Source organism: Schistocerca americana, chromosome 9 (genome assembly GCF_021461395.2).
Source record: "Schistocerca americana isolate TAMUIC-IGC-003095 chromosome 9, iqSchAmer2.1, whole genome shotgun sequence".
Lineage (NCBI taxonomy): Eukaryota > Metazoa > Arthropoda > Insecta > Orthoptera > Acrididae > Schistocerca > Schistocerca americana.
The window spans coordinates 47,127,934-47,141,513 of NC_060127.1; the positions used below are offsets into that span (position 1 = coordinate 47,127,934).

Here is a 13,580-nt window from a genome sequence, read left to right on the forward strand (position 1 = left end):
GAGTGGGTTAAAGGGCAGTGGGTGATAGCTCTTTATAAGCGGGAGAAGGGGTACTCACGGTGATGGTGACGTACTGCGGCTCGGGCATGAGCGAGCTGCCACGCCGCATGGACAGCAGGTCCGGCGCAGGCAGCGACATGCGCTTCAGCAGTGACGGCCTGGGGGCGGCGCGCGGCTCGCCGTCGACGTCCGCGTCGTCGGTGTTGCGGCGGCCCTGGGCGCGCCGCAAGCGCTGCAGCCACGCCCGCGGCGCCTGGCTGAGGCGCTGCAGCGGCGTCTGCGGGGGCGGCGCGGGGGCGGTGGCCGGCCGAGGCAGCGAGTCCTCCTCCTCCAGCGGCGCCTTCTCCGGTCTGCAGACACGGATGTAGCTAGCTGACCAACTCAGTAGTATCCACACAGTGTGAAGGCCCCCTCTAATGATCAAACACGTCAAATTCGCTATTCTGTATCCACGGCCGGCCGGAGTGGCCGAGCGGTTCTAGGCGCTACAGTCGGGAACCGCGCGACCGCTACGGTCGCGGGTTCAAATCCTGCCTCGGGCATGGATGTGTGTGATGTCCTTGGGTTGCTTAGGTTTAAGTAGTTCGAAGTTCTAGGGGACTGATGACCACAGCAGTTAAGTCCCATAATGCTCAGAGCCATTTGAACCATTTGTATCCATGCTGTTATCAAACAAGCGCACTGACATACCAAACAAAGTATGTCAAACTTCCCTTCCGAAGCAGCTCTTTCACTGTGCGTATTCTCTAGATTGTCGCAAAGATGACAAAATGGTAGATGTCGAAATAGATGACAGAGGGATAGAAAAACAATTACAATCGCTCAAAAGAGGAAAGGCCGCTGGACCTGATGGGGTACAACTTCGATTTTACACACAGTATGCGAAGGAACTTGCCCCCCTACTTGCAGCGGTGTACTGTAGGTCTCTAGAAGAGCATAGCGTTCCAAAGGATTGGAAAAGGTGTAAGTAGGCTGTTTCGGTTTTTATATTGGTAACGCTACGTAGCGCTCTGTATGAAAATCACTGGCTGTGCTGTGTGCAGTCTGTGGCTGGTTTGCATTGTTGGAATTTGCTATTGTAGTGTTGGGCAGTTGGATGTGAACAGCGCGTAGCGTTGCGCAGTTGGAGGTGAGCCGCCAGCAGTGGTGGATGTGGGGAGAGAGATGGCGGAGTTTTGAGAGCGGATGATCTGGACGTGTGTCCATCAGAGACAGTAAATTTGTAAGACTGCATGTCATGAACTGATATATATATATTATGACTTTTGAACACTATTAAGGTAAATACATTGTTTGTTCTTTATCAGAAGCTTTCATTTGCTGACTATGCTTATCAGTAGTTAGTGCCTTCAGTAGTTTGAATCTTTTATTTAGCTGACAGTAGTGGCGCTCACTATATTGCAGTAGTTCGAGTAACGAAGATTTTAGTGAGGTAAGTGATTTGTGAAAGGTATAGGCCATTCTTTTGTAGGGATTTTTGAAAGTCAGATTGCGTTGCGCTAAAAATATTGAGAGTTTAGTGTTGATCAGAATAAGTAAAGAGCGAAATATCTGAGTACGTTCAGTTCTGCTCAGCTGTTTGAAAATCAAATAATGTAAGGGGTTTACCAGCACAGTAATTCAATAATTTATCTAAGGGGACGTTTCAAAGGGCTCAGGTCATTCCCGTTTTCAAGAAGGGACGTCGAACAGATGTGCACAACTATAGACCTATATCTCAAACGTCGATCAGTTGTAGAATTTTGGAACACGTATTATGTTCGAGTATAATGACTTTTCTGGAGACTAGAAACCTACTCTGTAGGAATCAGCATGGGTTTCGAAAAAGACGATCGTTTGAAACCCAGCTCGCGCTATTCGTCCACGAGACTCAGAGGGCCATAGACACTGGTTCCCAGGCAGATGCCGTGTTTCTTGACTTCCGCAAGGCGTTCGATACAGTTCCCCACAGTCGTTTAATGAACAAAGTATTGTGTGATTGGATTGAAGAGTTCCTAGATAACAGAACGCAGCGTGTATTTCTCATTGGAGAGAAGTCTTCCGAAGTAAGAGTGATGTCAGGTGTGCCGCAGGGGAGTGTCGTAGGACCGTTGCTATTCACAATATACATAAATGACCTTGTGGTTGGTTGTTTTGCGGAAGGAGACCAGACAGCGAGGTCATTGGTCCCATCGGATTAGGGAAGGACGGGGAAGGAAGTCGGCCGTGCCCTTTGAAAGGAACCATCCCGGCATTTGCCTGGAGCGATTTAGGGAGATCGCGGAAAACCTAAATCAGGATGGCCGGACAATGACCTTGTGGATGACATCGGAAGTGCACTGAGGCTTTTTGCGGATGATGCTGTAGTAGTATATCGAGACGTTGTAACAATGGAAAATTGTACTGAAATGCAGGAGGATCTGCAACGAATTGACGCATGGTGCACGGAATGGCAATTGAATCTCAATGTAGACAAGTGTAATGTGCTGCGAATACATAGAAAGAAAGATCTTTTATCATATAGCTACAATATAGCAGGACAGCAACTAGAAGCAGGTAATTCCATAAATTATCTGGGAGTACGCATTAGGAGTGATTTAAAATGGAATGATCATATAAAGTTGATCGTCGGTAAAGCAGATGCCAGACTGAGATTCATTGGAAGAATCCTAAGGAAATACAATCCGAAAACAAAGGAAGTAGGTTATAGTACACTTGTTCGCCCACTGCTTGAATATTGCTCACCAGTGTGGGATCCGTACCAGATAGGTTTGATGGAAGAGATAGAGAAGATCCAACGGAGAGCAGCGCGCTTCGTTACAGGATCATTTAGTAATCGCGAAAGCGCTACGGAGATGATAGATAAACTCGAGTGGAAGACTCTGCAACGCTCAGTAGCTCAGTACGGGCTTTTGTTTATGTTTCGAGAACATACCTTCACCGAGGAGTCAAGCAGTATATTGCTCCCTCCTACGTATATCTTGCGAAGAGACCATAAGGATAAAATCAGAGAGATTAGAGCCCACACAGAGGCATACCGACAATCTTTCTTTCCACGAACAATACGAGACTGGAAGAGAAGGGAGAACCGATAAAGGGACTCAAAGTACCCTCCGCCACACACCGTCAGGTGGTTTGCGGAGTATGGATGTGGATGCAGATGTAGATGAAGCCGATAAGTAAACTCCGAGACAAAAAAGACGACGCACCTCAAAGGAATTATCTGATTGGGACGGAAACCGGTAGATGTGATGTACAAGTACACATAACCAAATGAGTACAACTGCAGAAACATTGGATGATTTACTCAAGAGAAAGAGCTTGACAAATTGAGCAAGTGGGTAAAGCGTTGATCCGTGTCTGCCCGTTATGCCAGCAGTTTTTCGGCTTTGCACTGACTGACACAGTTGTTGGACGTCCTCATGCCAAACTCTGTCCAACTGGTGCATTATGTCGTTAATATCCTGAGCTCGTTGGTGGGCCTTACCCATAATGCTCCAAACGTTCTTAATTGGGTCTGGCGACCTTGCTGATCAAGGCACCGTTTGGCAAGGACGAAGAAAATCAGTGGATGGTCGTTATATTTCTGAAATGCAAGCCCAGGATGGCTTGCCATGAAGGGCAACAAAACGAGACGTAGAATATCGTGGATATAGCACTGTGCTCAAGGGTGCCATGGATTACAACCAAAGAGGTCCTGTTACGAAAAGAAATGCCACTCTGGACCACCACTCCTGATTGTCGGGCTGTATGAAGGGCGACCGCTGTCCGAGGCGTCTCCAGACCCCTCTTTGCCCTGCAGTCTCGTTGACTGCAGTAGGATTGTCTTCATTGATGAGTCTCGCTTCGAACTGAGCCTTGATGAGCAGCAAAGATGTGTAGAGATGCCTCTGACAGTGGTGCGATACCAATGTAAGAGCCGCCCACCATAAGGCCTGTCAAGTGCTGGGTGCCATTCCTTTTCATAGCTGGTTGTCATCTGTGGCACCCTAACAGCACAGCAGTAGGTCTACGATATTCTACACCCCGTTTGTTGCCCTTCATGAGAAGCCATCCTGGGCTTACATTTCAGCCAAATAGTCCCCACCTGTATACAGCGAGAGTTTTTACTGTTTCTCTTCGTGCTTGCCAAACCTTTCCTTGGCGAGTAATGTCGCCAGATCTCTCCCCAGTTGAGGACGTTTAGAGCATTATGAGTATTGTCCTCCAACCAGCTCGGGGTTTTGACGATCTACCGCCCCAATTAGGCACAATTTGGCACAATATCTCTCAGGAGAACATCCAACAGCTCTTCAATCAACGCCAAGCCGAATAACTGCTTGTATAAGCACCAGAGATGAACGAACGCATTATTGACGTGCTATGCTTGTGAAGCTCTTTTTCGTGGATAATCATACATTTTCCTGGAACTGGATTTTTTTCCTGTTCATGTGCATTGCCTCTACCTATTTTTCTCCCACTTTTTCTCTGCTCTATACTGTACTTGCTTGACTCCCAGCCACATATTATCGTAATAAAATAAGAGAAATCACAGCCCGCTCGGAACGATTTTGGTGTTCACTTTTCCCACGCTTTATTCGAAAGTAGGCCGGTAAAGAAATGGTTCCCGTGAACCCTCTGTCAAGCAACTATGTGTGAATTGCAGAGTAGTCATGTAGATGTAGATGGAAGAAATAAACGTGGGCATAACAGACTCGTTATCAAACGACACTGAAGGGATGGATGACATTCCTTCAGAATTTCTGGAATCAATTAGGGAAGTGGGAAACTAACGATTATTCAAGTTACTCTGCCGGCATTCCAGAAGACGGCAAGGACAGGTAAATTCGATAACTGTTGCATACCTTCTTAAGAGACTAAGCATCCAAGTAGCTGACAAGAATAATGTGTAGAAGAATCTAAAAGAGAATAGAGAATGTATTACATGAGGATCATTTTGGTTTGAAGTCTTCTTTCTTCCCTGCTGTTCTACTTGTAAAGCGAAGGAATAACGACGAAACTAAAAGAAAGATTCTGGAATGGGATTAAAACTCAGAGCGAAAGAAATGTAATGACAAGGTTTGCTGATGATATTGCTGTGGCAAGAGAAAGTGAGTAATATTTTCGGGACGTACTGAACTGTCTAATGAGCTCACATTATGTTATGAAGAGTAGCAAGGAATTATAGTGAGTGATTAGCTTAACATAATAACTGGGAACCACGCAATAGATGAAATGAAGGAATTCTACTGCCTTAGGAGGGAGACGTGTAACAAAGAGGACATAAAAAGTAGACTAGTAGGGGCAAAGTCGGTGTCTCAGGCCAAACATCGGCTTTAATCTGAAAAGTAAATTTGTGGCAAGGTTCATCTGGAGCATAGCATTGTGTAGTAATGAATTATGGAACGTAGGAATACTGGAAATGAAGAGAAATGAAGTGTTCGAGATGTTATGGTATTGAGAATTAGGTGGCCAGATACAGTAAGAAATCAGGAGGTTCCGCTAGGAATTAGCTAGAAATGGAACATATTGGAAACACTGACAAGAAGAAGAGATGACATGACAGGGCATACGAGGTGTGTGAAAAAAGTAATGAGAGTAACAACACTGCGAGAGATCTGGCAATGCTGTGTTGTTCTGCTTGTGTAGGCCGGTGTATTCACCCCTTCCAGAAGTTCAGTCCTTGTTACAGCTCTGTGCAGCCATCACGTGATTTTCGAACGCACCATCAGTGAAGTTATGTTTTTGTTATGTGTTAAGAAGATAGAACAGCAGAATTTAGAGCAACGTTATGCCATCGGCTTTTGTGTTAAACTTGGGAAATCCACGAGAATCACTTTTTAAAAGGTGAAACACGCCGGCAGGGAACATTCTCGATCAACATCAAAAGTTTTTCGCCGGCACAAATCATTTATAGGAGGCTGAGAGAACGTTGAAGATACACCACACTCACGATAACCTTCAACTTCAAAACCCGACGAAAATGTTGAACTTGTGCATGCTCTTGTGATGTCAGTCCGACATTTAACAATAAGGATGATGAGTGCCCTGTTGAACTTTAAACACTTTCACCGTACATTAAAATGTGACTGAAGTTTTGCACATACGAAAGATTTGCACCGAAATAGTGCCGAAAAACCTCACAAGTGAGGAGAAGAACAATCGAGAAACGTGTGTTGACCGTCTTGCGAGGACTGCCAATGACCCTGTGTGGTTCGGTCGTGTGATCACAGGTGATGAATCCTGGATTTTTGAGTGTGATCCTGAGAAAGCGGCAAAGCGAGGAGTGGTGCACTGGAACATCTCCTCGACTGAGAAAAGCTCTAATCAAAGTTCAAAACAATGCTGCTTTGTTTTGACAGTAGGGGTATTGGGTATAACCAATTTGTTCATCCAGGACAAAATATCACCTGAGTGTTTTAAAAAAGATGTCATTGAAACGCTAAGAAAAAGGGTGAATAGAGTGAGACCAGACGCTGCAGCCAAGTTGATGCTGCAGCATGACAACACTCCATGTCACGTGACCGCTTCCCTCATGGAATTTTTGACCTCAGAAGGTATTCATGTTGTACCAGAGCCTCGCTATTGAGCTGATCTGAGTCCTTGTGACTTTTTACTTTTCCAGAAATTGATTAATGATTTAAAAGGACGCCATTTTGGGAGTCTGGAGGATATTCAAAAGACTCTGACAGACGTGTTAAAGGCCCTATAACTTGAAGCCTTTCAGCGCTGCTGCCAAGCCTGGGAACGAACTCCGCCAGTGTGTAGTTGCCGAAGGGAATTACTTTGGAGGGGACAATACTGTAGAATGAAAAACCCTTTGTTAGATAAAAAATCAGTCTCATTAATTTTTTCGCACACCTCGTATGTTACGGCATCAGGGAATAATTTCCTTAGTAGGAGAGGGAGTTGTGGAGTGTAAAAACTGTAGGGGATGACAGAGACTGGAATACATTCAAACAACAACTGGGGTTCATACCACTTCTAACTGCAAATACTAATCATAAACCCATCCAGGCCATTTTGTAAATTACCCCTCTCAATCACGTGTTCCATTTCCATCATTTCAGTTACTATAATTTCTCTTGTTGTGATAAAAAAATTACTATGTATAATCACAGCTGCATCACTCACCTGCTTAATATCACTATTATATCTTATCTATTTGTAATTTATGGCCTATTAAAGATAGGATTGTTTTGTTCAGTCATATCTTTGGAATATGTCACCAAAGTTATTGTTCAATGATTTTCTTCTATGTACAACTGTTGCAATTTGTTTTTAGTTCGTTAGTTAATGTGTCACCAGTTTTATCGTGGTTAAATGTTACATCGCATTTAGACTGAAATAACCTTGCTTGTTTTATTCTTGTTCTAATATTATCATTTTCATCTCTGGAAATTGAGATACTCTGTAGCTGCACTTGTTTAAAATCTTTGTTTGATCCAACAAAATTTCACTGCACCAAATACTCATCTTTTACCCGATGATGGAGTAATAGCCGAAAACCGCTTCGTGTAACAAATAATAAATAAAGTCGAATATTACACCAGTGTTGTGTTTGTTTCATTGATAATGTACAACATATTCTACTACGAAGCGACGGAACAGTCAATCGATGCAATAACTGAGGAAGTTGGGCGGAAGTACTTCTCTGAGATGAAGACGTTGGTGCAGGTGAGGCGAGCGGCATCAGAAGAGTGAAGAACGCAGACCATACATACAGTGTGTTTGAAACTCTTTGCATCAAACTTCTGGGGTGATAGGTCACTATATGGGAACAATTTTGTTGAAGAAATAAATGTCGTTGAAGCTTCACAGCGATGATAAGCATGTTTTATTACTTGTTACGCCACTGATAGGAAGCAGGGCAAAGCCATGCTGCAACGTCCTAATGCGTTGTGAGTTGCCTACAGTCTAGATATCTGCTCAGTATAAAAGATGGAAAGACGAAAAAAAATTAAATTTAACTTATTCTGCCGTTTGTTCTTCGTACAAAAACATCATCATAAACGAAAAGCACTATATTTCTTATATTCTACAGGATTAACTTATCGAGTAAACCAGTTTTCAGCTCACAAGGCCATAGTCAGACTTCAACTGATTGTTGCCGCCAAAGAAGTTACAATGTCTGTAAACAACATTGGGAAAGACATTATACATCTAGATTGAGGCACAAACTCAAAGTAAGTGAAATCTTTGACACTGTGATGGAAATACAATTTAAAAGGTAAAAATCTGAGCGATAGATAAATATAAAAGGAACAAACAGGAAAAATATTAATACTGAACTGGAAAACTGTGCCTAATTAACAGTTTACATTAATAAACAAATTCATTAAAATAAAATGAAGTTAGTACTCGATGAGACTACTTGAAGAGGTATTAAACATGGCAAGTTATACGGAAACAAAATAAAAGAAAGAATTAACAGTTAGAACTACAGAATATATGGACTACACAGGCACACCTTGTAAAAGAAAAGACAAGAAATCAACAAATACGGGAAAATGGAGGAATATGATGGAACAGAGAGAATGGGAAGCAATGGACAACAATGACGATTTTGTGAAGATTAGAAGAGAGGAAGTATTAAACTGTGTTTCGTCATTTAAGATTAGATTGAAAGGACTGTGGGCTAGATGTTTGTAGTCTTCCACCATTTCCTGCAGGTTGCGTTGGTGGCCTTTGTTTGCTGGACACAGCTAAAGTCTGATGATAGCATTGTAAGCCGAAAACTGTCTAACTCAATAAATTATAGAACATAAACAATAAAATAACTTTTCTGCAGACTCCTAGAACATATTCTCAGTTAGAATATAATAAATTTCCTTGGCAGGGAAAAGCTTCTGTTCAGAAATCATCGTCGTCTTAGAACGCATCGATTGTACGAAACTGAGCCTGCCCTTTTCTCAAATGATATCGCGTGAATTATCGATGAAAGGCAACAGACAGATTCCATATTGCTACATTTCCGAAAAACGTATGACACAGTACCCCACTGCCGGCTTTTAACGAAGGTGCCAGCATAAAGAATAGATTCCCAGACGTGTGAGTGGCTTGGAGCCTCCTTAAATAACGGAGCCCAAAATATAGCCCGCGGCGGTAAGTGTCCATCGGAGACAGGGGTATCGTCAAGAGCCCTCGAGGGAAGTGTGGTAAGACAGCTGTTATTTTGTATACACATAAATGATCTGGCAGACAGGGTAAGCAGCTGCTTGCTGATGATGATGTGGTGTTGATGTGTATGGGAAGGTGCCGTTGTTGAGTCATTCTGGATGATACAAGATAACTGACGCAAAATTGCTAGTTGGTGTGATGAATGGCAGCTACTTCCAGAGGTGGAAAAATGTAAGTTAATTCAGATGAGTAAGAAAAGTAAACCTCTAATGTTCGAATACAGCATTAGCAGCATGCTGCTTGGCACGGTCATGCCAATTAAATGAGATAAAGATATCATGTGAGTTAAATGAGACAGACATTTCATGTACCAAAGTTTTTCTTTTTCTTTTCTAACAACAATAGCCGGCCGGAGTGCCCGTGCGGTTCTAGGCTCTACAGTCTGGAGTCGAGCGTCCGCTACGGTCGCAGGCTCGAATCCTGCCTCGGGCATGGATGTGTGTGATGTCCTTAGGTTAGTTAGGTTTAATTAGTTCTAGGCGACTGATGACCTCAGAAGTTAAGTCGCATACTGCTCCGAGCCATTTGAACCATTTTTAACAACAATATTGGCCTCTTCAAAGCAGTTCCTTTCGGCAGCTATACACTGGCGGAGTCGTCGTTCCCGGTCTTTAAAGCAGCGCTGAAAGGATTCAAGTTGTCTGTCAAATTCTTCTGAATGTCCTCCAGAGGCCCAACTGACGTCCTTTTCAGAAATTTATCGATTTCGGGAAAAGAAACAAGGTCTCAGATCAGTTGAATACAAGAGCTGTGGAACAATAGGAATGCCCTTTGAGATCAAAATTTCCGTGATGGAAGTGGCCGGAACCGCTCGACTGCTACGGTCGCAGGTACGAATCCTGCCTCGGGCATGGATGTGTGTGATGTCCTTAGGTTAGTTAGGTTTAAGTAGTTCTAAGTTCTAGGGGACTGATGGCCACAGATGTTAAGTTATATAGTGCTCAGAACCATTTGAAGTGGCCTTGTGATATGGGGCCTCGTCATGATGCAGCATACACCTGTCTGCAGTGTCCGTTTTTAACTCAGCCTTTTCCTGAGTCTTTCAAGGACATATTTGTAAAACATTTGGTTGACAGTTATCCTCGAGGAACAATCTCACAAGAGCATTCACACGTTCGATGTTTTCGTCGGTTCTTGAAGCTGAAGGTCTCCCTGAGTGAGATGCTTCATCGTCTTCTCAACCTTCCATAAATGCTTTGTACAGAGAAAAACTTGTGCTCTTGATCAGGAAGGTTCTCTGCACGTCCGTTTTAACTTTTTAAAAGGTGACGCTCATGGATTTCCCAAGTTTAACACAAAACATAATGGTGTAACGTTGCTCTAAATTCCGCTGTTCCGTTTTCGTAACTCATAACAAAAACACAACTTCACTGATGGCGCTCTCAGAAATCACGTGATGGTGCCAATGGGTGCGGTAACACTGTACCCAGAATCCCCTGTTTGTGAGCAGTAATCTGTTCACAGATCAGGCTGGATTTACCCGTGACGGTATTTGTAACTACCATAACTGTCACATTTGGGCCGATGTCGATCCTAATGCAACACACGTACCACGACATCAGCAGCGTTATTCGTTGAACGTCTGGGCCGGACTGCTCGGAGACCGCGTAAAGCGACCACACTTCCTACCACTGAGACTAACCGGACAGCAGGACATGCGGTTTCTGAGGACCGGGCTTCCAACTGTACACGATAATGTCCCACTGAACAAACGCCTCAACGTGTGGTTCATGCATGACGGTGCTCCAATATTTTTATTTTCGGGTGCGCCGGTTTCTAACTCGGATATGTGATTAACTTGGGAAAGGTATAGGAGGGTCTGTGCCATGGCCTCCGAGATCTCCAGATTTAAATCCCCTGTATTTCTGTGTGTGTGTGTGTGTGTGTGTGGGGTCATGTCAAAAGTCAGGTGTACGCTACCGAGGTCAGGTCTCTTGAGGAATTACGCTTGCGTATTGAAGCAGCCTTCGAGCATTTACAGAGTTCCCCAGGACTGCCCGAGAGGATTCGCATTCAGACGCATGGACAACATTTCGAACACCGGCTTTAACGTTTAGAGATGCCATGGATTCCTAGACACTGATGAACTACAAAAGAATACATGTTGTATCCCGACAGGGGTTGATTTGTGGACCCGTGTTTATTGGAGCTTTTTAGCTATTTTTGCCCCTTACTTTCCACGTGTAAATTATTGATTGACGGCCTTGCTGCAGTATGCAACGTAATGCGACTCCCATGCGCATGGACATGAAGGCAAGAGATTAATATGGCACTTGTTGAGTTTCCGACGCGTGTGCCGTAAACGCGGAAACGTAAACTCCCATGCGTTCAGTATCTTAATAAAGGCCATGAAGGATGTACGATTCGTTTCGTACGATAACGTGCAGCAGGCAGCTAAGAATTTGTTGACGCATCAGGACACTGTGTATAACAAACGGGTAGCTTCAACGTTATGCATCGGTGAGATGATTGCCTCACTGCTCAACGATATTTTGCCCGAATGGCATATCGTTTCTGGACTGTGCGGCCTTCGAATCGACACGTCTTCATCAGGATACCTCCTAATATTCTGTCCTCCTTTTGCCCGGCGATGGCGTGGCATGGACTCAACAAGTCAGAAGTCCTCTGCAGAAATATTCAGCGATGCTTCCTCTGTAGCTGTCCGTAACTGCAAAATTGGTGCCGGTTTGGAATTTTGTGCACCAACTTCCTTCTCGATATGTCCCACAAATGTTCGATGAGATTCATGTCAGGCAACCTGGGTGGCCAAATCATTCGCTCCAATTGTCCAGAGCGTTCTTCAAACCAATTGTGAACATTTGTACCGGCCGCTGTGGCCGTGTGGTTCTAGGCGCTTCAGTCCGGGACCGCGCTGCTGCTACGGTCGCAGGTTCGAATCCAACCTCTGCCGTGGATGTGTGTGATGTCTTTAGGTTAGTTAGGTTTAATTAGTTCTAAGTCTAGGGGACTGATTACCTCAGAAGTTAAGTAGCTTAGCGCTTAGACCCATTTGAACCACTTGTGAACATTTGTGACGCGGTGACATGGCGCATTGTTACCCGTACAAATTCAGTCGTTGTTTGGGAACATGAAGTCCATGAATGGCTGCCAGTTGTCTCCTAGTAGCCGAACATAGCCATTTTCAGCCAATGATCGGTACAGTTCGACCACAGGATCCAGTCCATTCCATGCAAACGCAGGCCACATCATAATGCAAGTAGCACCAGCTTGCACAGTGTCTTACTGACAACTAGGATCCATGGCTTCGTAGGGTCTGCACCACACTCAAACCCTACCGTCAGCTCTCACCAACTGCCATCTGACAAGGCCAAAGTTTTCCAGTCGTATAGGGTCCAACCCTCGACAATGTAAAATGGTGCGACATGCTTGAAATTCTTAGAAAAAGACAGGTAAGCTATAGGGAGAGTCAAAAGGGAATAATGAAAGGGGACGACCAAGAACGAAGTGCACGGATTAAAAACGGTGTAAGACTGGGATGCAGTCTTTCCCCTCTACTGTTCAAACTGTACATCGAAGAAGCAATGATGGAAATGAAAGAAAGGTTCAGGAGTGGAATTAAAATTCGAGGTGAAAGGATATCAATGTTACCATTCACTTATGACATTGCTATCCCGAGTGAAAGTGAAGAGCAATTACATGGTCTGCTGAGCGTAAATGAGTACAGGACACGGATTGAGTCGAAGAAAGATGAAAGTAATGAGAAGTAGCAGAAACGAGAACAGCGAGAAACTTATCAGGTTTGATGGTCACAAGGTAGATGAAGTGAAGAAATTCAGCTACCTAGGCAGTAAAATAACCAATGACGGACAAGTAAGGAGGACATCAAAAGCAGAATAGCAATGGCAAAAAGGGCATTCCTAGCGAAGAGATGTCTACTAGTATCAAACATAAGCCTTAATTTGAGAAAGGAATTTATGGGAACATACGTCTGGAGTACAGCACCGTAAGATAGTGTAACACGGACTGTGGGAAAAACGTAACAGAAGAGAATCGAAGCATTCGAGATGTGGCGAATGTTGAAAATTAGGTGGACTGATAAAGTAAGAAATGAGGAGGTTCCCTGCAGCATCTGCGAAGAGAAGAACATGTGGAAAACGCTCACAAGAAGAAGGGACAGGATGATAGGACATCTGTTAAGACATCATGGAATAACTTCCTCAGTATTAGCGGGAGCTGTAGAGACTAAAAACTAAAGGGGAAGACAGAGAATGGAATACATCGAACAGATAATTGAGGAAGTAAGTTGCAAGTACTATTCTGAGATGAAGAGATTAGCACAGGAGAGGAATTCGTGCCGAGCCGCATCAAACCAGTCAGAACACTGATGACAAAATAATAATGAAATAAAAAAAATAAAAAAATAATAATAATATCCAACCGATATGGTCACGAGCCGAGGAGAGTCGCTGTAGGTGACACCC

General features: G+C 43.9%; 1 protein-coding gene across 1 annotated transcript in view; it reads right to left on the minus strand.

The window, feature by feature from the left end:
- LOC124551055 (open rectifier potassium channel protein 1) overlaps positions 1-13,580 on the minus strand; it is a gene marked incomplete at its 3' end in the record, with an annotated part of 237,323 nt that overhangs the window by 12,839 nt on the left and 210,904 nt on the right. The window contains exon 9 of the mRNA XM_047125930.1: positions 59-350. Within this exon, the coding sequence (XP_046981886.1) occupies positions 59-350 (292 nt within the window). The remainder of the gene's footprint in view (positions 1-58; positions 351-13,580) is intronic.